The sequence below is a fragment of the Suncus etruscus genome, chromosome 1 (assembly GCF_024139225.1).
Source record: "Suncus etruscus isolate mSunEtr1 chromosome 1, mSunEtr1.pri.cur, whole genome shotgun sequence".
Taxonomy (NCBI): Eukaryota; Metazoa; Chordata; class Mammalia; order Eulipotyphla; family Soricidae; genus Suncus; species Suncus etruscus.
In genome coordinates, this window is record NC_064848.1 from 31,163,785 (window position 1) to 31,191,729 (window position 27,945).

At 33.4% G+C, this 27,945-nt stretch overlaps 1 protein-coding gene across 1 annotated transcript in view; it reads right to left on the bottom strand.

The window, feature by feature from the left end:
• Positions 1-27,945, bottom strand: part of ABCA12 (ATP binding cassette subfamily A member 12) — a 216,814-nt gene that overhangs the window by 122,296 nt on the left and 66,573 nt on the right. The window contains 6 exon segments of the mRNA XM_049768435.1: positions 8-120; positions 2,988-3,166; positions 4,496-4,681; positions 7,432-7,529; positions 9,415-9,506; positions 19,754-19,907. Of these exon segments, the coding sequence (XP_049624392.1) occupies positions 8-120; positions 2,988-3,166; positions 4,496-4,681; positions 7,432-7,529; positions 9,415-9,506; positions 19,754-19,907 (822 nt within the window).

Genomic DNA, 27,945 nt, shown 5'->3' on the forward strand with positions numbered 1-27,945 from the left:
ATAATACCTTGAGCAGGGGAATCCAGAGTGTACAACAGATGTTTCACAGATTTATGGAGAGTTCTGAAGCCTTCCTTGGTTGTGACACGTGGGTAAACCTTCTGCATGACTAACAGCACGCTGACAATTAAACCAGATTGCATATCAAGGTTTGCAGACAAAAACAAAAGGTTATTCAAGGGAAAAAAAAAGCTACAGTATAGAAACTTATTCTTATAAAAGACAAGATGTGTTTTTTTGTCATTTAATTACTTGTTTGTCTCCTCATGCACAACGTCTCAACAAAATGTTCTCTTGAACTAAACAGAGTCCTTCACATTTTCATGATTCTTAAGCCTTAAGACACTAAGTCCTTAAAGTAAAAGAGCAAAGTTCCTACTCTTTGTTTCTACTGTGCCTTAAAAAATAATTTAGTAAGAACCGCAGCTTCTGGAGCAAGGATACCATCATTTTGTTTTTCATTACAGAGAGAACTCAAATACTGGAAATTATTTTCATTTCAAATTAAGTCCAGATAAAAGATTAGCTTGAGGAACAGGATATATATATATTTAATAATAAGTATTTATTCTTTTGTTTTAAGGCCACACCTGGAAGTGTTCAAGAATTACTCCTGGATCTGCATCCAGAAATTACTCCTGGTTCAAGGGACAATATGGGATGCCAGAGATAGAACCTAACCTAGGTGGGCCACATGCAAGGCAAAATGCCCTGCCTACTGTGGTATCACATCCAGCCCCAAAATTATCTTTTGTTAAGTCAATGGTAATGCTTTTTGAAAAAGCAGGGCCTACCCTAATTAGTGTATTCTCTCATTACAGGCCCATAGGCACTACTACTACAGGGAATCTCAAGCTAAATATCCATACCAACTATACTGTCTTCCAAGATGTCTAGGTTAACAAGATGAAGTCTATTTAGGAGTGGATCGTTAGTAAATTCATTTATGCTTGAATCTATTTCATATTTCCAAAAAAGAAATTTATTAGTGATCAAATACTATTTTATATTCTTATTATTAGAACTGAAAGATAAGCTTCTTCAATATATTCTAATATATATTCTAAGATGTTCAGAGTGGGCCTTCCAAGATGTCTAACCTTAGCAGACAGTTTATTTCAAACTAAGACCAGTCAATGCTCCATGAGCTTCAAGAGCTTCAAGAGAAATTCCACTCACCCTCCTACCTAGAAGAATGCAGATTACAGGAACTAATAGTACCTCCATAAATAATCTTCCTATTGAAGAACCTATATGACAGGGCAAACATCAAAAGTGCCTTGTTTTGGTCACAAAAATTACCCTCATCCCTTCTTGAAGGCCTGGCACCCTCTCTTATTTCCCCAATCCATACAAATACACTTGAATTTTCCTATTTACTGCAAACTTTATATTCATATAAATTGTTCATACATAAAAAATTAAATTTTTTCTTTTCCTTTTCCAATTGATTTAATATTAATGTTTGTTTGGCTGGCACAAGAATCCAAATATGATGTAAAATTTCTCTTCTTTCTGAAAGTCTCTTAAATAATATTGGCACTATGTGCCTAAATTTCACAAATAATGCAATTATATTGTTATATGGATAGATATTATGATGACTTTGGAAAGCCAATTTGCAGATTTATTGCCTTTGTAATAATCTGTGCTGATAAATAAAGGTTTTCAGGAGAGAGATATTCCTCACTAATGTTTATATGGGAGATTATCCATCAAAAGTAATTTCTTCTGTGTGACACTGATAAGAAAATGTGTAAAATAAAGCAAACATTGATATAACCTGATTGTGCAAGAGGTACCCCTAAATTAAATCAATACCTAGTCCTGATAACGTATCTTTGAAATATGGGAAATATGAGGGCATCCAATATATTTTCTAAATTTCATATCTATTGATAGAAGCTTTTTCAGGGATCACTTCCCAGGACCCTGGCTCAGTAAAACAGTCTTTCTGGCCCTCAAAACACTACTTCTCAGCATCTCTGGACTGATGCAACTCACCACCTGCCTTTATTAGCTCGATATCTTTTATGCTGTCCTCTTGGTGATTTGTATACCCCATCCTTCTCCTTTTACTACCATCTGAAAAGCATGATGGGAATACCATCAGGTAGACATCATCCAATAAAATTAGACTGAAATATTGCAGTGGGAAGTGTAGTAAAGTGAAATGGCTCACTTATCATGCCTTGCAGGAATTCAAAGCTTATATACACATATCAAAGATCTACCTGATGGTTTAATTCTTTTAATTTACTTAAGTATTTAATCACTAGAACAAAAGGTTTGATGACAATTTGCCATTATAGGGGCTGGGAAGATAGATCAAAGTGTTGGAGCTTCTGGTGAGCTTTCTCAAGGCCCATATTTAATCCTCTGTATAGCATAATGCCAGGAGCCATCATACGCACAGATAATAGTTCTGAAACTAAACCAACGAAAACAATTTTTTATTTTTATGCATTTTTAAAAATATGCACTCATGTAATGGCCATGCCAATAGATACACACATTTAAATAGCCCTCAAAACATTCTTCATGCTCCAAATAGTTATCTAGATATGATTTCAAACACAATAAATCAATATTTAATTAAAATAATAAAAAAGTATTATGTGAGAGCCTTTAGATTATTTTGATAGTATAATATTCATCAAATATCTTGATTTATTTATACAGTGTATTTCTGTAATTTTAATGTAGAATTTAAAGTCATCCTTCCTTCCTTCCTTCCTTCCTTCCTTCCTTCCTTCCTTGCTTCCTTCCTTCCTTCCTTCCTTCCTTCCTTCCTTCCTTCCTTTCATTGGAGAACCCATATCAGCACAGTATGTGTTTCTTCTTGTATTAACATAGCTTCAAGTCCAATGCTAACATCTCAATAAGGTGTTAAGTAATTTTTTGCTCTGTGTTTAAAATGACCTGCCTACAGGCTAATATCACAGGTAACATCAACATTTTTAAACAAGCGTTATGTGTCTTCTTACCTGTTTGCATTTCGAAGAACATCAAATACATTGCTTTGTACTGTAACATTCTGAAACACATCTGGGAAACTAGAGAGGAACTGCCACACAGTGGCCTGCTCTTGAACTTCTGAGAAAAAGGACAGCACTTTGACCATTTCCTGAAACACTCTCTTCTGGTTTTGGGGATCACTTGATACCTTAAAAAAATCAGAGTAGGGGAAAATGTGACTTTAATTTTGTAATTATATTATTATATTATTAACAATCTCATTTGGGGGGGCCACACCCGGCAGTGCTCAGCTCCTGGCAAGCACGGGGGACCATATGGGACACCAGGATTCGAACCAACCACCTTTGGTCCTGGATCGGCTGCTTGCAAGGCAAATGCCGCTGTGCTATCTCTCCGGGCCCATATTATTAACAATCTTTAAAAACTGTGAAATCTAGATGTTCATATAAACAATTCTTGTAAACATCTGTTCACCTTCAAGTCAACTTTTCCTTGGAAAAGTTATAAACATTTAAAGTGTTCTTAAATAAAATTCTTTTCTTCCTAAGCCTGCAAAAATCAAAACATTTGAAGTCAGGTTAATTTTATCTTCACATATCTGTTAAATTATATTTTATAAGTTAAATATTTCTTAGAATAAAAATAATATAAAATATGGGGACAAAGAGATAACACAGCTGTAAGGCATTTGCCTTGCATGCAGCAATCCAGGATGGACCTTAGTCCCTGAGCCAGGAGTGATTTCTGAGTATAGCCAGGAGTAACACCTGTGTGTGGCCCAAAAAATAAAAAATTAAAAATGTTTCATTTATTTTTGTTTATAAAATTGTGTTTAATTTTAATTTTTCTTAAATTTTAAACAAAAACGTTTTAATTTCAAACATTTTTGGTCTTCTATTACATTCACCTACATTTATTAAACATAGTTGTGTTAAACTACATCTTACTAATGTAGTTTATCAGTGTTTTACATTTACAATTTAGAAAAAGCCTAAAACAACTAATGATTATGATCAATTCAGAATGTTATGTTCTTGGTTGGTGAGAAGTATTTTTTATCAAAAATAAGCTTTTTGATGTTAGTGAAAAAACTTAAGAGGTCATCTATTTACTCTGACTTTGAAAAGTTCCATAACTATAAGCTCAACTAATAAGTATGTCACATCTAGAGGAATCACACATCAAGATTTTAGAGAAGGCAGTCCAACTTCAATTACCATAGATCAAAGCCACACCAACTACAAAGATTCATCTCTATTAACTGTAATACACTCTTTTATTTTTCATTCAATGGAAAAATGATTTCTATCTTGTACATTTAAATAGAGAGTAGATTTTACTTAGACTGAGAGAGGAACACATGCCATTGATGAATAAATTTCATCAGCATCCCCAAGTTTATGGAGAATATGGATTTGCTTTCTGTGTCATCTTGAGTTACTTTGTGGATTCAGGAATAGAAGCAATGCACTTCTCATTTGTAAGATCTTGATCATATTAAATGGTGAGCACTCACCTGTGAAAGTCGGTCTGTTAGCTCTTGGAGAGATGATTCTAAAAGGGTCATATTGCTCAGGCAAAATTTGTTAAAAATATTTTTCCCTAGAGTAGTCCAAGAGAAGTCATAATGCTCGATATATTCTGGATAGCTCTCACACAGCTCTCTTCGTATTTCTTCTGAAGTTGAATTTTGCTTTAGCAGCTAAAATGTGTGTGATAGATGGTAATGTTAGTAAATAAAGATACTAAAATATTCTGTGAAAGAAAATATCCTATCTTCATAGCAGATAATCACAGTATTATAGAAACATTTAAGTTTTAAGTTCTAAATCCTTAAGTTTAAAATCTAAGTAGCAATAACTACTAAAATACCATAAGTTGATTCATAAAATAGACTGAGAAGTTGTAAATATAGAATTCCTGGTCATTGGCATTTTTTTAAATAATGTACGTATGATTTTCTTAACTTATTTCTTATCTCTGACCAGGAATCTAAAGTAACCAAAAAGACATGAAGCAAGAATATCAAGTTTAGGGGCCGGCGAGGTGGCACTAGAGGCAAGGTGTCTGCCTTGCAACGCTAGCCAAGGAAGGACTGTGGTTCAATCCCCCCGGCGTCCCATATGGTCCCCCCCGAGCCAGGGGCGATTTCTGAGCGCTTAGCCAAGAGTAAACCCCTGAGCATCAAAGGGGTGTGGCCCAAAAACAACAACAAAAAAAGAATATCAAGTTTAAAATCTTGGTTATCAAGGGCACTTAGCAATAGAGAATAGATGTTTTCATTTTGGGGGTTACTTCTTGGTGGAAGACATCCAAAGACAAAGAACACTTGAGGGTCAAGACCAACATATTATTTTAGGGAAATGGACAAGCACATGGGAATGGATTGTGATTTATTGGCAAAGTTTTTCTTTCATTTAAGAATTAGGTATATGGGCCCGGAGAGATAGCACAGTGGCGTTTGCCTTGCAAGCAGCCTATCCAGGACCAAAGGTGGTTGGTTCGAATCCCAGTGTCCCATATGGTCCCCGGTGCCTGCCAGGAGCTATTTCTGAGCAGACAGCCAGGAGTAACCCCTGAGCAATGCCGGGTGTGCCCCCCCCCAAAAAAAAAAGAATTAGGTATATGAAGAAAAGAAAACACTTGTGTGAAAATACATAAAAGTATATAATTAACAAAACAATAAATGGATAGCATTTCCATAATGGTATTTAAAAACTTTCTACATGTATTTTACTGGACAAATTAGTAATAGACAAAGTGCTAATTTAAGCTAGAGTATCATTCACATTTATTATTATTGTGCTTAGATATTCATAGCGCTAATTATTTTTGCTACGATATTTAACATATACATCCTAAAATTTTATTCTTGTAGTGCTTTGAGGAAGGAATGGCTGACTTCATCTTTCTCATGAATTACCTTCACAAAATCTACACTCTGCCTTGCAGTGTCTCTGCTTCCATGAATAATGAAATAAGAAAGGAAACAATTTCTTTTCATTTCAATAGCATCAGATATTCTAGTCAATCATACATATATCTTTCCTAATATTACAAATAAACTTGCCTCAAAATGATTTCTCTACTAATTCTTGAAAGAGTTTCAGAAAGCAGTAAAGAATCAGAAAGCTTGCTGACATAGACTTTAATACACCATCCTAATTTTTATATCCCTTCCCTACTTGAACTACTCTATAAATATGAATCTATAAATAGAACATTTATTTAAGGCCTCTCCACAGGATGAATTATTTTGCCTGGCTTCATGGGATTCTAAAATTTCAGTTCATATGAACAAGTACAAGAGTTTCAATAAAATATAGTGATATTTTTATACATGTACTGCTATCTTAAATATTAAGAATTTAGCTGATACAATATGTGATTGCTCCTAGGAATTAATATGGAAAATATAGAGTGGTACTGAATAACCTTTCCTCATTCATACTTTAGTTTGATTTGGAGAGGATTTTGAATTTAAGTGGATATTTGGGGGACATTTAAAACCAAATAGAGTATTTCAAGTATCTCACACATTATACAGTGTAGACTTTGGAAGTCTAAACTAAACTGAACAGTAGGTTCTTGTTTTCCTGCCAGAATTGTTATTGATTGACATTGTGCCTTTTCTTGGAATATATTTTTGTGTTGTCCTCTGGTTTATTTACATAATTAGTGTATTAAGATGTGCCAGTTAATTATACAGACATAAATTAGGATGTCCAATCAAGAGAAATATATGGTTGTGGTTACTAGAATTTAATAATAAATATCAAAGAAATATTCCCATATTTAGCTAAAAAATACATGATATGGGGCCGAAGCGGCGGCACAGCAGTAAGGCATTTGCCTTGCACATTGTTGACCTAGAACGACAGTGGTTTGATTCCCCAGTGTCCCACATGGTCCCCCAATCCAGGAGCGATTTCTGAGCGCAGAGCCAGGATTAACCCCTGAGCGTCATTGGGTGTGGCCCCAAAACAAAACAAAAACAAAACAAAAAATACATGATATAATATTTTAAATGTTTATGAATTAAAGAGAAGTCTGAGAAGGGCAGAAAAGAGAATCACTTTTTCAATTGTAAAATACTGAAAATAATTTCTCCTTGATTTCTGAAAAGCACCCATAAAGCAGACTTGAATGCCTGTAGAGATAAATCAAATATTTAAATTTATGGCTCTACTGGTTATAATGCAATAAGGGAAAGTAGGGATTACAAGTTATCAGTAGAACAGCTGAACTAATTTTACATATCTGACAGCAATTATGCTTAGTATCCTGAAATCTAGGAAATATTTTTCAAACCAAAAATATTATTGGATATTACTCTAAATAAAAAAGGTGTCCTGAATCTTACCCTATTCAAGATATCTTTCTACTATTGCAAAAGACCTTTCTTTATTCAAGAACAATTTTTCAGTGTACTACAAAACTGTGTGAAAGTACCTTTTCCAAACCAAGAAGTCGAACAATCAGCTGAGTACCATTGAAAGTATCTGTTGTAGTACTTTGTGAATCAAAACTTGAACTGGGAATTACTGTGGCTGTGGCTAAAAAATAAACAGGAACAGATTAAGATTCTCAAAATATACATACAAATTTACAGGTTCACATTAAAAATCCATAAATTCTACTTCAAATCTTCCATAGCCAGAGTGTTCAATTATGCATCTTTCGTGAAAATTTCATACAGGGAAATGGTGAGTTTCATCATTTTTTGTTGTACATAAAATTATGACTTTATGTAAAATTTTGGTCTATTATTGTTTTTTTTCTGGTCTCTTTCCTTCCAGTATATGTCATTATACTTCATCATCAATAGTATTGCTTAATAAATCGAATCATTTCTGTGCAGACCTAGGGAATCTAAGGTACTTCTATTGGCTTCACAGTTCTATCACATCCAACATCTGTTCAAAGGATCTGCCAGAGCACATCTGGTGATAATAGTTTTATTTTAATTATTCAACTGGGATGCTGAAATCTGCTTAAGATCATAAATCCTCTCCTCCCAAAGTGGTTTCTGAATGATATTTCACATCAAGTAAGTGGGATGAAGCAATTAGTCTGGACTACAGTATACTCCTAATTAAGTTATTCCCCAAGTGGTCTCATCTGGTACTATTTATAATGTGGCAGAGTGTTCAGGGAAGAACATTAGCTAAAGGAGTGTAAACACATCTATAGCATGGATGTTATTAAATCAGTATGTTAAGTTTGATCAATTTAGGACAGATATAATTTATATTCTCACGGGAAATAATACTAATAATCGAAGGCATAGTAACCTAACATTAAAAGGATACAGTTTGTGTTACAGTGACCTTGGAGCTGAAGAATTTACCAACAGATTTCTCCAGACCAAAGTAATACATTTGTGAGATGACTGACCACAGTGAGAAACATAATCTGTGGCTACTGAGAAAAGCAAAGCTTACTGGAGCACAACACTATGATCTTATTTCTCCTTTACTTTAATAACCTATTTATCCAAACATCCGCAGATTACTCTCAAAAAACATTCCTTCTCCAGCCACTGTATCCATGATATATTCATTCATATTATTTTTATTTGGTTCATCAACTTGTATTGGAATAATCTTTAATATATCAGGGAGTTTTAAATATTCCATAGCATTCTTAAATGTAATTTTTTGGTGTCTTTGCTGAGCACTAAATCACGTTCCAATACTAAGTAATCTCTGTGGGTTTTTATTCAATATATCCAGTAATTAGAATTGTGCTTTCTGATATCAAACACTCAATAAATATTCATGAAAAGCATGTAAATGAATACTGCTGATTTCAGAGTTCATTCTTAACTCACGGCTTCTAACAAGTAATCTATCATATGTATCAGAATCTTTTGGTCATAAGACTCAGGTAGCTCATTCTGATACTGAACATGGGTAAAAGGGCAGTAATTTAATTATGAACAGTTGCAAAATTATTCTGAATACATATGATAGTATTGAGTGGGAAGGAGCTGGATGAGTCTTGTCTTGACAGTTGTCCTCCTAGTGACTTGTTGCATGTCCTAGACCTCTTTTATAAAAGGCAAATTCTGGAAATGTCAAAGCTCTGTGACATGAAGCACTCTAATACTTCCAATATCATTTATTTGTGTACAACTAAAGCACATTTAGTAGATTCTGGGAAAGTTGTTGTTCTCAATCTGGCTCTAGTATCACCTAGGCTTCTGTTCCTTGAAAGTATTTCTGCAAAAACTTAATTTCCAATTACTCTCAGAATCTTTACGTAACTGCACTGTCACACTCAGGCAACCATGGGGAGCATGTTAGACTTCTTAGGGAAATTCTAGGCATTCCATCTTTGTTTGAAAGGTTGAAAGTGTAACTTTTAAAGTTTAAACCTTTACTAGCTGTTTCAAAATTCTTATTCTCACCCAGACAGAGGATAATAACTTACCAGGTGAGGCATGCCTCCTTACTGGAGATTCTGTGCTCCAGGGTGATAAATTGCTGTCCTTTTCCAGGTTGGATGACTTTCTCAGAATTACACTAGAGAAGAAAAAGCAAAAACTCTCTAACATCACCTGCATTAATTTCAATTAGTTACAGAACAATAGTAAATGACAGGTTCTAGAACCCTCTAAGGAATTTCAGAATATTTTATCAACTTTTTAGTATATGTACCTAACCATACATACATCAAGGAATCTACAAAGTTTCCTAGGAATTACATTTTTATTTAGAGAAAATACCATAAAGAAGATTCAAAATATGTGTTTTTACTGTAGCCAATAAAAAGAAAAAATATTGAAATAATGAGAGCTAAATATTAAATATATGTATATTACTTTTTTCTTTTAAAATGATATTATATACCAAATAGATGAAAATTCAAAGATGATGTAAAGACTGAAACAAAGGTTTGATGATTCATCAACACTTAAAAATTAAAGATGGTTTTTCCAGGGTAAATAATACAAATTGTCATGATAGGTTTTGAAGATTATTAAGGAAGAATACTGAAATAAAAGAGCAAATATTCATTGAAAGTATAATCTACCAAGGAAAGGTGATCAAGAAGCATTCAAACAGGATATAATTATTTAATAGTGATATAAACTTACCAGCAGTACTAAAGGTTTCAATACTGGAAAACAGTATTGTAGTGTCAGGCATTCTTGCACAACATGTTCACAGTATTTTTTGAAAAAAATATTATTGGGCTTTCCTTTAATTTAGTAATTCCCTTTCAAAGTGTTCACTTTCTATTTAGTTGTTTAATATGAAAATGGAGTATCATATTATCTTAAAAACTTGATACATATAATAGAATATTGAGAATAAATGTGGACATTTTAAAGTCAAATGAAACCAAAAGATAGGGACTATTCAGATCCCGAATTTTCTCAGAATTCCTAAAGATTGGTTTGTTTGGTATAGCTGTTTATGACAAAGTTTACTTAAGTTTCGGAATAAAGAACACATGAAAATAATAGAGCAGAAGCAAGTAAGAAGTCTGCCTTACTACTATGATTCATAATTTTCCTTTTAAAAACAATCCTGGTCCCAAGTACTTTGTGATTTATAATTGGAAAAACTGTTATTTTTTCTAGTGTGTCCTTTTAATAAAAATGATAAGAAGAGGTGATATTTGTTTTCATTCCCTAGTGTTTTTCCAATATTCTCTATAAATGTACTGGTTGCTCCAAAAGCTCTGCATTCTTAATGTGTATATGAATTATTCATGACCATGACTGTATTCCCCTAAATCTTTTTGTACTTCTTATGCTGACTATTTGGATGGGAAAGCTGTTCAGATAAAAATAAGAACTGACCTGAACCTTTTCTTTTCTCCCAAATACAAGTTTTTAAAAGTTTGGGAAAGTCAGATTTACTTTTATTTTACTTGACTTTTTTTTTTTTTTTTTTTTTTTAGTTTAGTCTGCATTACTACCAGAAAGAATGTTGAATCATAATACATTGAAAATAAAGGGAAAATCTACTTTAATAAAAACTTCAGAAGATGGAGTATAGCAACAAAACCAAACTGAAAATGACACAGATCAAAATGAACAAAAAGGAAACAAGTAAATTCATAGACAAGATAATAACTAGAAGTGAGAAGAAAGGGGGAAAAGAGAAGAGGTGACTGAAAACTAAGTGTAAACTTAGAGAAACAAAACCTATTTTGATTCCATGGAGGATGCCTATCTTAATTTTCCACTCTAAAATAAGTATGCTACTACCATTCCTTCAAATATTCCTTGAACACTAAAGAATGACACACTCGTCTCCTTCCCAAAAATCCAGTGACTCAACAAATCTGAATCTGTTCAATATTAAAACCATTCCTACAAGAGAAATAGGACCTTGTCTTCACATCAAGTGACAGTTTCCTTCTTAGTTTTATGTAACATGAGTATTTAAAAAGAAATTAAACTCTCACTTAAAATATACCTTTTTCCCTCTTCTCTACCACCAACTAAATTAATTTCATAAATTAATTAATTAATTAACTCCTTCTGAGATTACTAAACAAGGACAGGAAGGTAGTCAGGTTTACTAAGTTAATGATACTTTCTTCTGTTTTTTTTCCCTTCAATTTATTTTATTGAAAACATTGTGAGTTACAAAGTTTTTCATAGTTGGATTCCATATATATAGTGAATCAGGGCCATTCCTACCACCAGTGTCGACCTCCCTCCATCAGTGTTTCTAGAGGACATCCTATATCACCACCCTTTGCCCCCTGGCCTGCCAATATAACAGGCCCATTCTAAGTTTAGATTGTTAGTTTAAGTTTAGATTGAGTCTCTTGATTCTATTGTTGTTGACTTTGGCTTGGATATTTAGTTCTGTCCTTTCTCTTTCACCAATGCACCTGAGATCATTTGGCCCTTGACTCTCATCCTTTATTTTTTTTTTACTTCTTAATTTTATAGAAAAATGAAGAAATATGAAGTAAAACAAAGTAATTTGTTTCCCAAATTTCTATGAAAAAGGCGGGATTTTCTTCTGGTTTGTTTTGTTTTGGGAACACTCAGGATCACTCCTGGTAAGCTCAGTGGACCATTTGGGATGCTGGGAATCAAACCAGGTTATGAAATTTCCAGGAGCAATTTCTGAGCGCATAGCCAGGAGTAACCCCTAATCATCACCAGGTCTGGCCCCCAAACAAACAAAACAACAAAAATATAATAATTTAATACAATTTAAGGAGTCAAAGTGACATGACAGCACAGTAGATAGGGCACTTGCCTTGCATGCTGCCAACTCAGATTCATTCTCTAGTAACCCCTATGATCCCATGAGCCCACAGGACAAAGCATGAGCACAGAGCTGGAGAAAACCCTGAACATTGCCTGGTGTGCCTCTTGCCTCAAAATAAATAAATAAATAAATAAATAAATCTTACAATATAAGCATTCTTTTTAACAGAGTTAATTTATACTTATACATCCCCTTACATTGTAACATCTTTAAGGTACTCTGTCACTATATTTCAAATGCATATCCTGGCTCTAGAGCACAAATCTAAAGGGTTATTAAATAAAATTAGACTGCATGTCTCAGGTATGGAAGAAAGATATTTTGAGTTAGAAAATATTTTTAGAATTCCAGCTCTGCTTCTACCAAAATGTATCTCAGGAATTGCATTAATTGCATCAATACTCCAGAAATAATTATATTGAATATTAGAAACTTTAAGATTGCAAATGAATGTATTGTTCCCTCTTTCAGTCACAGATCAAAATTTGAACATATTAAGTAGCTAAAGTAATCTATTTTCCAATTTAGTATTTATATATATTATATATATTTATTTTTACTTGTATCAGAGGAGTGTAGGGTTGTGGTACTAATCTGTATCAAAGATTGATTTTCCCCATTCATAAATGATAAAATTGTTTTGTGAAATCTACATGCCTTTCTTGGCAGATGGTAGGATGCATAGCTCAATGGTAGTACCATATACTAACAAGATAAACCATATCAATAAAAATACTTGTAAAAATATCACTATATATCTAAAATTCAACTATAAAGGACTCTGTAGATTATGATTTTTCAATAAAATAAAATTTAAAAAATTAAAAAATAGCCTGACCTTCCATCTTCTATTGCTTACTTGGTTCTGCAAAAATCCCCGAGAGAGTGAGTAAATACTGGAAGATGGCACCTCAGACACAAAAGTATAATCTTATACTATGTCTACTATAATTATTATTTATTAACTCACCAATATTTAATGAACTTTCACTAGGAAATTGAATTGATATAACAAATAAAATGTTCTGGAATTCTAAAATAATAATAGAAAGAGCTAAGGAAAAATGCTCACAGAGAATGATGGAAATAGGAGACAGGTTGCTAAATCCAAATCCATTATCTAAGTATCTTATCAAACGAGATCATGCAAATTACAGCCTCAGTTCATGCTTCATGTCACCTCTTTTTTTTTTTTTTTTGCTTTCTAATAGGATATCATTTATCAAAGAAAAATTTACTGTTCCCAAAGTTTGGCAATGTTTTCCCAACCCCAAAGACATATGAAAATGTTTAGAGGCCTATTTGGTTATCACACCGGAGGAGAGAAATTCTCAAAATTTTTATTGATATTGAGATTTTTGAGAAACCCTGACCTATGATAGATAGTTAAATTGGGTAGATAGATTTATAGATAGATAGATAGATAGATAGATAGATAGATAGATAGATAGATAGATAGATAGATAGATAGGTGGGCTTATTCCATAATGACTCATTTACATTTCTACTCCCTCCCTACAGAACTCAGACACTGAAGTATATCATGAACAGAAAGTCTGTTTTATACCATATTTTGGAAAATTATGATAACATCCTGAAAAATCTGCATCCATTCAGTATATTTATCTGAGTCCAAAAAATTCAGTCCTTTGGAACATAAAAGCCTGAATCAGGGTACCAGAATATTAACACAGCGGTGGGGCATTTGCCTTACACGCGGCTGATCTAGGAAGGAGCTTGGTTTCATCCCCCGGAAATTCATATGGTTTCCAGAGCCAGGAGCAATTTCCGGGCGCATAGCCAGGAGTAACCTCTGAGCTCACAGAGTGTGCCCCCCCCCAAAAAAAAAAAGCCCAAATCAGATCTCAATGTGGTTTCACATCACCACTTCCTTTTTCTTTTCTTTTCTTTTCTTTTCTTTTCTTTTCTTTTCTTTTCTTTTCTTTTCTTTTCTTTTTTTTAGAACCACATATTCAGTAACTATTGGGATAGCCAAGAACCTCTCCTCTAAAATGCTGAAGCAGATTCTGCTCAGTGACATTTTGTGACTCTATTTTGGAATAAAACCTTCAATAAAGGAAACATTTTGGATTTTAGATGTTAAATTTAGCATACTGGGGAAGTAGGTGCAGAGTAGGTTTTATCTTTTCAGACATGTCTACCACAGCTCTATTTGAGAAATGTCATATCATAGTGGGAGGTCTTTGCATTTCCTGTGAATGGGAAAGATTACCTGAGTAGGTGGCACCCATGATGCCATGGTACATCCTGTCTGAATTCCTACCAGGCAAAACACATATGGCAAATTCTGATACAATATTTTCCTCTAAATTATGTTTTCTATTTCTTTTCTCCCAGAATTATAATTTTATGAGACTGCATAATACCCCAAAGATATCAGATGTTCTATAGAACCAGTCCTGATACCAGCTCCAGCAAGCATTCATTATTGACTTTAAACTATTATTCAACTCAATAAAATGCAATAATGTCATCAGAATACTTAAATGTCTTTTGATGTATTCATCTTTGCTGGCTATCCTCAAGTGGAAACTATTCATAGGAAAACTAGCTTTTCTTTGTGTATTTCATATTTCCCTTTATTTTCTCAGATCATCAATGTTTTAGACATAATCCTTAATTACACATATTCAAAATATAATTCTCTATTAAACATCAATTTACTAATAGCAATCTTCATCAGTTATGACATTTAGAAATACATTAATATGTTGTCTTTATTTTTGAACATTTTATATTCTTGGGGGGAGAGCTTGACATATATATGTTCTGAGATATATATTATCCGAGATAATACATTTTATTATTAATATTAAATTTCTAAAATATTAAAATATTAAAATAGTGGGCAGAGATTTGAGAAATATGGGGACTAGCCAGGAAAATATAGCATCACTATATCTTATTGATGACATATACAGGTCTACTTTGTCCTGGCATAGGCAAAATAATTTGGCAACATTTGAAGAAAATTTGTAATTTTTACATTTCAATCAGTAGCAAAGCTACAATTTTAAACTATGGAAGTATCTACATCTATTTCTCTCTTTCATCAGTTCTGGATTCATTCTCTGTGACTTATATTAAATGTTTCTCCCAATAAGGTAATCATTACCTTATTATTGCATAATGGTTCTATTACTATTTATATTTGTCTTAAGTTCTGGACACAGCAAAACTACAACTATTATTCATTTACTTGTCTCTGTTTCTCTTTACCACTAGAATATATGTTTATATAAGTATTGGAATGAGCTTTATTTATGTATCTCTAAAGTGATTTGCAGAGTTCAATTGGCTCACATTCAATACATTAGACTCAATGAGTGGAGAATTTTGCTTACATATGAGTTATAGCCTTCCATTTAGGTTGATGATTAAATGTTAATATTTTTTAGATTTATACAAATAGATATTTCTCTCAAGTTAATGCAACATGAAACCTATAATTCTACATATATACATATAAATTCTATCTTATCTCTATAGTCAAATAATGACACATAATTATTCTGCTTTCATTCCCCAAATATATTTGAATCTATTTCTAATTTATACATATTTTAATAGTAACAAAAGCTATGGCTCTTTAAAATAATCTGTGAATTAAATCTTACAGTTCTATTTGAATTCTGTGGAAGCCATTTAACAAGTGAAGAGATATAAAATTGACTCCCGAAGATCTTGGATGAGTAGCAGCATGAAATGGGTGGGTATTTGGGTGGCTGTTTAAAGAAAGAGAGGTTATATAGAATGACAGTGTGTGTGTGTGTGTGAGAGAGAGAGAGAGAGAGAGAGAGAGAGAGAGGGAGAGAGAGAGAGAGGGAGAGAGAGAGAGGAAAATAGAGAGAGCCTCCATCTATAAAGGTAACTCTATTACATGTACTACAAGAATGCTGATCATTACTCCAAATAATGACCTTCAGTGCTCTAGGAGATGATCTTTGCCATTTATCAATTGGGTGAACAATGCCACAGCCAGTGGCTCCCATTGTTCTGATGCATTCTCAGAAGTAGTGCAGCAAAGAAGTCTACAATGGTAAGACCTGCGATGTCGAATCCTCCATTATACGAATGATCAAAATAACACAAAATGGAAGTTATTTTTCTCAGATTGCTTGTAGAGTTGGTGCTGACTATAACATTAGAGTTTTTGAGATATGTCATTTTGGTGACATAAAGTTAATGCCCAGAGAAGTATGAATTTAATAATAGACTATGACTGTCAATGCAAAAAATAAAGATTAAAATAAATATGAGAACTGGTCAGCAAATACTGAGAGAAAGTTATCCTGTCTTTCAGAAGAACATTGCTTACAAGAAACATGGTGATTCCCTTTTGATAAGAACAAAGATGGTGCTGTCTCTTCAATTACAAAGCAAAAAAGAAACTTTTGTTTTTAAGAAGGCTGTGCTGGCAAATTTTCTTTTATCCAAGGAAGCAATTCAGTGAAATTGTATTCAGTAACCAAGGCCCCATTTCCATTGCACAGCTATATAAAGCATAAAAGTTAATAGCACGTTGGGAAATATTATTAATGCATTTTTATTATTGAACATAATTTTCCAAATTAGGCTCTAATTACTTGGTAGTTTAGAGAAAATACTGAATATAAACAAATATACAGCTTGAGCTAGACAAATTACTTGAGGGTTAGAATAAAACTGAGAAAAGAGGACATGGTCATATGTCAAGAGGCAAATCAAACATGATTAAAACTAGAACTTTAACCCTAAAACCAGTTCAATTTCTCATTTTTTGTGGGAGTAGATATATATTTATAACTTCTTATATATTATTAATTATTTCCTTTATTGTTACTTAGTTCTTCATAGAAAAAGAAAAGGCAATAATAATAAAGCCTCAGATAATTCTTATCTAATTTGTGAATAATAGACAATCTCTAATATTTGAAATATCTATCTCAAGTACACTTTTTGTAAAGATTTACTTGATTACACCAATAAATAAAAACATTTGATTCTATAGTAAATATGAAGAATTTCTTTCTTCTTTCATCTTTAATTCCTTTTTTTTTTTTTTTTGGTTTTTGGACCACACCCAATGATGATCAGGGGTTACTCCTCGCTATGCACTCAAAAATTGCTCCTGGCTTAGGGGTCCATATGGGACTCTAGAGATCAAACCTAGATCCATTCTCAGTCAAGCACGTCAAGTTCCCTACAACCACACTACTGCTTTGGCCCCTCTTTCTTTTTTATTTTCTTTTTTTTCCTTCCTTCCTTCCTTCCTTCCTTCCTTCCTTCCTTCCTTCCTTCCTTCCTTCCTTCCTTCCTTCCTTCTTCCTTCCTTCCCTTCCTTCTTCCTTCCTTCTTCCTTCCTTCCTTCCTTCTTTCTTTCTTTTTCTTTCGTTTGGCCCACATGCAGAGATTACTCCTGACTCTGCCTTCAGAAATCACTTCTGGCAGGCTTGGAAACATATAGGATGTTGAGTATCGAACTCAGTCAGCCATGTGCAAGGCAAACACCCTCTCCATTGTGTTATCCTTTGGCCAAAATATAGTGTTTCTAATTCACCATCTTTCTTATTTTCTTTATTGATATGAGCTACATTTTCACTGTTGGTTCGATATTTTCTCTTCCTTGTTAGTACCTAGGCAGAGACCATACCAATTCAGTTCCCATATAAAAACACACTAACTGGGAATTGTGTGAATTCTGATTATATTTCTATTGTCATTCCAATATGTCCCCTACCACTTTCGTCAGCCCTCACTATGTTCTAGACAAACTAATTCTGTTTCTCTAAATTGTCAGGTTTTCTGTACCCTGAGATGACTTGCCATTTCTCTGCATGTGATATTCTCTTATAACTTTCACATGCTCTTTTCTCCTTGTCTTTGGTGGTATCTACCTCAATAAAATTTTTCAATAGACATCTCTCCCACCCTATAAAGTTCAATGTTTAAACATCTACTGCTTAATTTTCTTTACTTTCCATTATAGCACACTTATAATTATTAATTAGGCTTATTGTTTATTTATTCTTTTTTGCTTCTTTTTGTTCTTCTAGAATGCAAGTAATAAAGGAGTAGAAAATTCTTACTCTCTATCTGTGTTGCCCAGCATGTCTCAGACATTGGTTGTTGAATAAGTGAAGAATACTAGAATGTTTCTGACTTTAGGCCTAATTTATTAAAGATTATTAAAGCAACAAAATTAATATTATTGTGTGCATTCCAAGTTGCTTCCTATGACAATTGTGTGTATATTTATATTATTTAGTAAATAACTTGAATTTGCTTTATCTTCAAGTATTATCTGAATTATTTGGTGACCAAAATTATAACCATGAAGTAAAAAAATGTACAATGTGCCAAAGAATTTAAATTAAAAGTTTAAATCAGATTAATCTGACAAGTAAAATCCTTTTCTTGAGAGATACTAAAAATCATCTTTACCAGAATGACCTCACAGTTGTCCTAGAGTAAAATAATGTTTTGTTCTATAGATAAATGGATTCCTGGGATTTTTTTAGTACAGTCCAAATAAAAAATGAGATTGTATCTGTTATCTATAAACAAATAATATAAATATATTTAATGTAAACACTGGTTTACAAAGTTGTCATAATATAGTTATTTCTGGCATTGAATATTCCAATACCAAGGTTACATTTCTACATCCTGGTTATCAGTTTCCCAATTTTTTTCTTTTTTTTTTTTTCGGTTTTTCGGACCACGCCTATTTGATGCTTAGGAGTTACTCCTGGCTAAGTGCTCAGAAATTGCCCCTCGCTTGGGGGGACCATATGGAATGCCAGGGGATCGAACCGTGGTCCTACCTTGGCTAGCGCTTGCAAGGCAGACACTTTACCTCTAGTGCCGGCCCCAGTTTCCCAATTTCTTAAAGCCTACCCATTGTCAGGTAAAAGTAAATTATTTAATATTTTGTGTATTTCCACTCAAAACCATAATTAAAATTATGAGGTGTCATATGGTTGCTTATGTGGCCACATGGTCTACAAATTTGAGTATCATTATATTATGAGCTCATATAGCAACATTATTGGGTTTTAGGGGCACCCAGAAGGGCCCCAGTGTGATCAGCTGTGAGACCATTATATCCATGATATTTTCCTGCTAGCTGGGCATCTTTTTCAAGAATTATATGAACTTAAGCATGATACTACTGTTGATAATGCTATACATCTGAATCTTGAGATTAACCATTAGGGCAATATATATCAGGGATCATTTGGAGTGGTAAAATCTCCAAGAGAAAGAAAGAAAGAAAGATTGTCTTCTCCACCTAGCTTCAAGTAATGTTTTGGTATTTATTCAAAATAAGTTATGCTTAATTTTACACAAATACTTTCATTACTATCTGTATCACATTCATTCTAAGTAATTACAGTTGTAGTTATAGAAAATAAAACTATATTCAATTTAGGATACTATCCTAAATATATCTCAGGGAAATAAGATCTGATTTCTCATAAACAATTTAAAAATTAAAACAATAAAAAAACTCTGAAACATACCTGTCTTTAAATAGCTTATCATCAATTCTTCTCCTTCGAAGCAAATCTTGTGGCACATAGGGTGTATCTTTGCATTTAGAGTCCGTATCACAGAGTAGGGTTTGCATGAACGGGAAAAAGCCAGTGCTAGGAAGATTTCGAGGTGCAAGGTAACCTGAAATTAAAATAACAAATTGCTATAAAGTTTAACCAAAACTTTTTAAAAGCATAATAACTCTGTTTTATCAAATTATGTTATGGGTTATAACAGATGGGGTTTCCTATTTGTTTGGATAAAAATACCATTTTCCCTGTGAATTTTTCTTTCTGGCATTTATTAAAAGAAATTAAATGATTATTTGCTAGAATGTTTAAGAAAAACATATAATAAAACACAATACAGCCAATAAAATGTTTTCAAATAATAGAACATTCTTAAATATTGTCATTAATTTAAAAGAGTAGATCACATATTTTAATATGGATCAATGGTATATCACATGCCTTGCATACATAAGATCTAGATTTGATTCCCAAGTACCACACTAAATAAGTAATTAATAAGAGAATATCAAAATCTGGATGAAATTTTTTAGTGATTTAGATTTCATCTTATATTTATTTACATTAATTTGTCTATTTACCTCTGCAATATACAAATCATTTTCTTTGTGATCTAAATTCTTATAAAACCAGTCAATTTTAAGATATAATAAAACATTATAGTGCCTAAAAGTATAATATTAAAGTTAAATTAATTCTAAAATAGACACATATTTCCTATCTTAAAACCAATAATATTGCTGTAAATTCATGAATTTTTCTCCAAATAACTGAAATGATATAAAACAGTCATTGGAGCCAGAAAGATAGCATGGAGATTAGGCGTTTGCCTTGCATCAGAAGGATGGTGGTTTGAATCCCAGCATCCCATATGGTCCCCCAAGCCTGCCAGGAGCGAATTTCGAGCATAGAGAAAGAAGCAACCCCTGAGCGCTGCCAGGTGTGACCCAAAAACCAAAAACTAAACAACAACAACAAACCAGAACTATGACACAAAGGATTACTCCCTATAGCAATGGTCAGAAACATCATTGCTGGGAAGTTAACAGAAGAGTGCATCATCCATATCCTACCTAGAAGCCCAAATATTACCAGCTAAAAGGGACCCAAATAAAAACACCTCAGGCACATTCTAGTCATCAATAGCAACACAATAGTAGTTGGAGACTTTAACACCACTCTCACCTTCTGATAGATCAACCAGAGTAAAACTGAATTTGAAGGAAGAAATGAAAAAGAGTGGCTTAGTGTGTGTGTATATATACATATAATACACTATATAAGTAGATATATATGTCACTCATCTGTGGAATATATAAAATAAATATAGTAAGAGAATAATATCCAGAAATAATAGAGATGAGAGACTGGAAGACCAGTCCATAGTAAGAAGCTTCCCAAAAATAGTTGGGGAATACAGTAAAAGCAGACAATCTATGGATATTTCTATATAAATATATATATATGTTCTATGTAAATGTTCTCTTTAAATATTTTATATATTGTGTGTTTTAAATATATATTCTATATCTATGAACATCTATGAAATAATAGATAAAAATGATTACTTAGGACAAGAACTGAGTGCTCAAAGAAGATAAATTTATATGCATGATACCTCTTATTTAACAATATTGCAAATGTAGTGTCTAAAAGAGAGAGAGAGAGAGAGAGAGAGAGAGAGATTGAGAATTAAAATGCCTGCTCTAGAGGCAGGCAGGAGGAAGTGTAAGAAGGAAACTGGGCTCATTGGTGGTGGAAGATATGCACTGGTGAAAGATGCTGTACATTGTATGACTAAAACTCAATTATGAGAAACTTTGTATTTGTGTATTTTATGGTAATTTAATCAAAAAATTTAGCCATAAGTAAATAAAATATCTAAAATTTTTAAAAGTTCATTTAATATTACTAAAATATATGTTGTAATACTAGGACAGGTTAATAAAAGTATTAATTAAATTTCTAAAGTAAATAAATAAACATATTATTGTAACTGTCACAGGATATATTAATAAAATATTGACATGTATTAAAGTTTTGATGTCCTTAAAGAAATGAAAAAGTCTTTACATTCCCCAGCTTAGTCACTGTTACCATTTAAGCAACTTCTCTTTCCAGTGCTATTCTGTGTGTACATATAACAAATATCAAGCTGTATACTTTGAATTGCATGTTATTTGTTTCTCAGTAAATTGATTGAAAATAATTCATCAGAAATACCTCATTCCCAATATTTACAAAATATAATTTTCAGAAAAATAAAACACCAATTAGATACACTTTTGACTAAATAAAACTAATGTTTCATTGTTTTAAAAATAAAACACATTATAAAAATATATTATTTTTAAGGTAAAAATAATACGTGGTTAAAAATTGTATATTTATCTTGAAGATTGACTTGGTCTTTCCTTTCTGCACCAAGTCATTATTCAGCTCAATGTTAGTGTGACAAAGCATAGAGAAGCAGTTTTCATAAGGCTATCACTGAACCAAAACCATCGGCACTTTCCAGGAACTTATTAAAGGGATTATCTCAAATCCCAAACTTGATCTAAAATAAAAAAAAAAAACTCTTATGGTGGAATCAGCCCTTTATTTTAACAAGCCCTCCAGGAAATTCTGATGTGTGCTAAAGTTTGAGAAAACTGGATTAGATGGCATACTTTTTCATTAAGTGTTTAAACAGTTTAAGCTTTGGGCTATTTTGTTTACAACCCAATTATTCAACTCATACATTGAGCAAGAAAGCAAAAACCAGCAGTCAAACTTTGTTAAAAAAAAACAACAAAAACTCACAAAATGTCACCATGTTGGATTTGGACCACAGGCTGCTACATGGTGTTGAGATCTGGGAATATAAATTTTCTCCCTTCCTTTTTTTAATTTTAAGTTTTTGTACTATACCTCAGTGTTCAGAGGTTACTACTTGCTTTGGGCTCAGGGATCATTCCTGGCTGGCTCAGGGACCATCTGAGGTGATGGGGAATCAAATCCAGATCAGTTGTGTGCTACCAACTGTGTTATTGCTCCAGCCCCAACAGAGGATAAACTTCCTTATATTCATCTCTCCCACTCCAGCTTCGTTTATGTTCTATTCTCACTTTCACTTCATCATTAACCTTTGTCCTCATCTTTTTTCTTTTCTCTCACCACTTTCTTGTATCATGTATTTGTTCAGCTCCTAATTCTTTCTCCTCTCTCTTTTTTACTACATTCTTTTCCAACCTAACCTTCTATTTTTATCCACTCTAAGAGCCAAAAAGTCACCATCTGTATAGTATACTTGTCAGAATGAAGATGGCAGCTCCGATGACCAAAAAAGTGCCAACCATTTATTTAGCTTCTCAGATAAAGAGTTTAGAGAATAAACGTAGAGGATGTTCAAAAAACTCAAAGAAAGCATGAATCAAGCTGAAGGAACCACAAATCAAAATTAAGAGAATATGAAAATAGAAATCAGAAAACTCCATGATATCCCGACAATGAGGAAAATGTGAACAACTTGACCTTAGAGCAGTTTAGCCTACCTTACCAGCTAACGACAAGACAAAACCAGAAGACGTGGCACCCTTTGGTAGGTCCAAAAAGCCAAGATCGTGATTTACAGATGACTGGCTGCTAGAACCACGACCAGACTGTATACATCTTGGGACCAATAAAAAAGCCCTAGTCTAGGGCTTGAGCTAAGACCTGCACAATTAGCATGATCCCCAGTTCCAAAGGTCCGGCAGAGACAATTGTAACGGAAAGGGGATTCTGGAAGCACAAAGAAAGACGCTATTCTAGATGCCATCCTAGGTTCAGTGCAAAGACCAAGACCACCAACCATAGAAGATGGATTAAAATGGCACTGAGGTAACAGAACCTCTAGATTCACAAAGACTGACTTCACCATAAGTCCTACCTCAGGATCTGTACAGATACTAAGACCTCTAAACACAGAGCTGTGATTGTATCACCCTGGACAGAGCAGAAGTCTTCCACACACCAAAAAAAAAAAAAAACACCACCGGGAGAGTAATGATCCTGAGCAAAGAGCTGATCCCATGACAATATACTCCAAGGACGGAGAAACCCCATATCGCATAGGGCAAGTGAATTCCTTTTCGAATAACCCCAATATTTACTGTGCCAGGGCAGGAGGGAAAAAAACAAAAATACAAAAAACACAAAACCTTGGACATTTTATATATATATATATATATATATATATATATATATATATATATCTTACCTTCATTTATTATCGTTATTATTATGTTTATTTACCTAGCTATTTTGGTCGATTTCTCTGTTTGGATGTGATTATTGAAATTGTTGTCCCCAATTATTCTTATTTTTTTTTCTCTCTTCCTTTCTCTTCTTTCGTTTTGTGCTACGCCATGTTTCTTATTTCAAGACCACGGCGTGTTTTTTTTTTTGTTTGTTTGTTTCTTATTTTTTTATTATTATTTTTAATCTGTTTTTTGTGGTGCCTATCGATATAACTGGAGTCCTCACTGGATATTTGACACTTCTTTTGGTACTGGTGGAGTGTTTCACCTTCTTGTTCTCATTCACTTCCCAAATTGATGATGAGAACCTCTAGAAGGATTCTACCCATTTTCGGGGTATTAGACCCTTACCCCAGTTTATTTACTTTCTCTTTTTCAGGCAAAACCACGTAACTTGAACTAGCTAGCCCTGCCCCCACTTAGGGGGCAGCAAGACCAAACTGATGCAAGACTACTAAGTAGTAGGTTAGATACAGAGGGGACCATATATTCTAGCCGCCCTGAGGGGGAGGGAAGAGGAAATGGGAGGTAGGACAAAAACGGAGGGTTAGGGAGGACAATTTGGGAATGGGAAGCCCCCCTGATTTTATGTAAATATGTACCTAAAATATTGTCAACAATATGTAAGCCACTATGATCAAAATACCTGCGTCTAAAAAAAAAAAAAATCAGAAAACTCCAAACCGAATTAACAAACTGAAAAACTTGGTAGGTAAAATGAAAACCTCACTGAAATGCCTCTCCAGCAGAGTAACAGCAATTGCGGACAAAATCAGTCAGCTGGAAGATGAGATACATAACAACTCCATATAACAAACAGAAAAAGCCTTAAAATAATTGATCAAACAATGGAAAAATTCCTCAAAAAATGTGAACAGATGACAATAGAAGTCTTCAATAAATAGAAGTATTCAACAGAAACAACATAAAAATTGTTGGAGTCCCAGAGACCCAGAAAGAAAATTCCTTTAAAGAATCAATAGCCAACGATATCATTGCCAAGAAACTCCCAGAGCTAAAGACTGCATGCAACCAAATCCTGTATGCCCGAAAATTACCAGCTAAAAGAGACACAAAAAAAAGAATCCCAAAACACATCTTAATCACAACAATGAATCCTACAGATAGGGATAGAATACTAAAAGCAGCAAAATCAAAAACAGAAATTACATTCAATGGATGATCCTTAAGATTTACAGCAGATCTGTCATGAGACCCTCAAAACCCAAAGGCAGTGGTGAATATAGTGACAAAACTCAATGATATGAATGCTTTGCCTAGAATACTTCACATAGTCAGATTCATATTCATGTTTGAAGGAATATTACATAGCTTCATGGACAAACAACAGCTCAGAAACTTTACAGACTCAAAACCAGCCTTAAAAGACAAATTAAAAGGTCTACTTTAAGACAAGACAGACCTAGAGACAAACCAAACTCCTACACAAAGATGACACAAAATTCCATCTCTTTCAACTTCAATGGACTAAACGCAACAGTTAAGAGACACAGCCCCTTGATTCAATGTCACTATGTATCTAAAATATGACTGTGAAAGATTTGTAATTCACTTTGGTCAAAATAAAAATTATTAAAAATACAAACAAACAAACATTTTGGCAAAAAGAGACACAGAATGACAAAATGGGTCAAAAGGATGAATCCAACATTCTGCTACCTACAAGAAACAAAACTGACTAGTTAGTTAGAGCAGCCATAGACTCAAAATAAAAGGATGGAATACAATCATCTAAGCAAACAACTCCCTTAAAAAAGCTGAAATGGTCATATTGATATCAGATGATACAAATTTAGACTTCAAAAAGTTATAAGGAACAAAGATAAACAGTTAATAATAATAAGGGATATGTACAACAGGAAAAAATCATATCCCTAAACATATATGCACCAAATGAGGGACCAGTAAATATTTAAAAACAATTGTTGACAACTATGAAACAAGATATTAATAACAATACACTAATAATAAGAGACTTTAATACTACCCTGCCACCCCTTGATGGGTCAATCAGTATGAAACTAACAAGAATATACTAGTTATAAAGAAGAAATGGAAGACAGTGGCCTAGTCTAGCCTTTATAAAAAACATATGGAGATTCTTCAAAGAACTGGAAATTGAACTCCCATATGATCCCACTATACAACTTTTAGAAATGTACCCTAGGAACACAAAAATACAATACTAAAATTTCCTTTTGCACATCTATATTCACTGTAGTGATATTTACAATAGTCAGATCTGGATATAACCCAAATGTCCAACAACAGATGAATGTCTAAAGAAGCTCTGGTAAATATACACAATGGAATACTATGTAGCTGTCTGTAAAAATGAAGTAATAAAAAATTTCCTATACGTGGATGGACATGAAAACTATTATTCTGAGTGAAATAAATCAGAGAGAGATAGACACAGATAGTCTTACTAATCTGTGGGATTTAAGAAAAATAAAAGACCGCATTGTAATAATACCCAGAGACAATAGAGATGAGGGCTGGAAGGACCAGTTTACACAAAAAGAGGTGAGTGCTGATAGAGAAATAACTACGCCAACAACTCTCATGATAGTGGTAGTGTATGATAAAAATAGAATTCTTGTGTCTAATACAGGTGGAAGAGGAGGAAGATTAGTGGTGATAAGGTTGCACTGGTGAAGTATTGTGTCGTTTTTTATAATTGAATTCCAACTACAAACATATAATCATGTTTGTAATCATGGTGCTTAAATAAAGATGTTGTAAAAATAAAAGGCATACAGAAGTCATTCATTTTCAGAACTATCAGAAATATTAATTTAGAAGAAAACCACATGCTTGATTATTTTGGTAGGAAATAAACAATCATCATTTAATTTAAGACCAAAGTCATTCTGTAGTAATGATAGAGTAAATAATGTACTGATTTTGTTGAGAATATTTGAAAGATCAAGCAATTGCACATGTTCAGATGAAAATGAAAATACCACCAGTGGATTTACAACTACTAATATAATACAATTATGAGAATAACTTTTCATTTAGCTATGTTTCACTCTATTTTGGAGCGAATGCATAGAACATGAAAAGCATGTACCACTTCTAGTTTTGCTACTAATCTACTAAACCGCTAGGGGTGAACTAATCCCTTTTTGTTTCTTTACACATCAACTCAATTGAGGATAATAGGCTTTTTCATTTGATAGGGCACAGAGAAGATCCATTAGATAAAGCTTGTGCAAGGTAGTAGGAACATGGAAGAGGTAGGGCACAGAACACTGAGTTACTACAGTCAGTCAGATTGCTCTTGCATCATTTCTCTTATTTATCCTGCACTGGCTTGGGCTTTGATTCTCTGACTCATCTCCCATCTTTGTGCCTTAAGCCAATGAATGATTCTAAGTATTGCATGATATGCTCTCTCCCTAGTAATTGTTAATATATACCTGTATCAACTGGTATAGCACTTCAATTACTCTATGCTCAGTGGGTGTGGTAATAATGACACATTCTTCCTAATTATCCCTCAGGCAAATCTTGTTTCACAAGTCAGGTGCTTTTTCTTAGTTCATATCTATGGGCTAAGGGCAAGCTGTTTCTGGCATCAAAGACTGTGGCAAGAAACAATTCAAAAAGATGGTATCTGATTAGTGGCTAGAACCACAGAGAACAAGAACAAATCTTGGGGTGTTTTTGATGGTTCTTTATCTGCTGGGATTATTGCCACATGTCCTGTATTCTTTAGAGAGGCTTCCAGGTATATTATTCAACAGATTTAGAGGTGTAAAAAGTATGTGTCCTTATAGTGATCATTTTGGTACTGTGCCTATGATATTACAAGTGTATAGGAAATGGAGAATAGTAACCCAC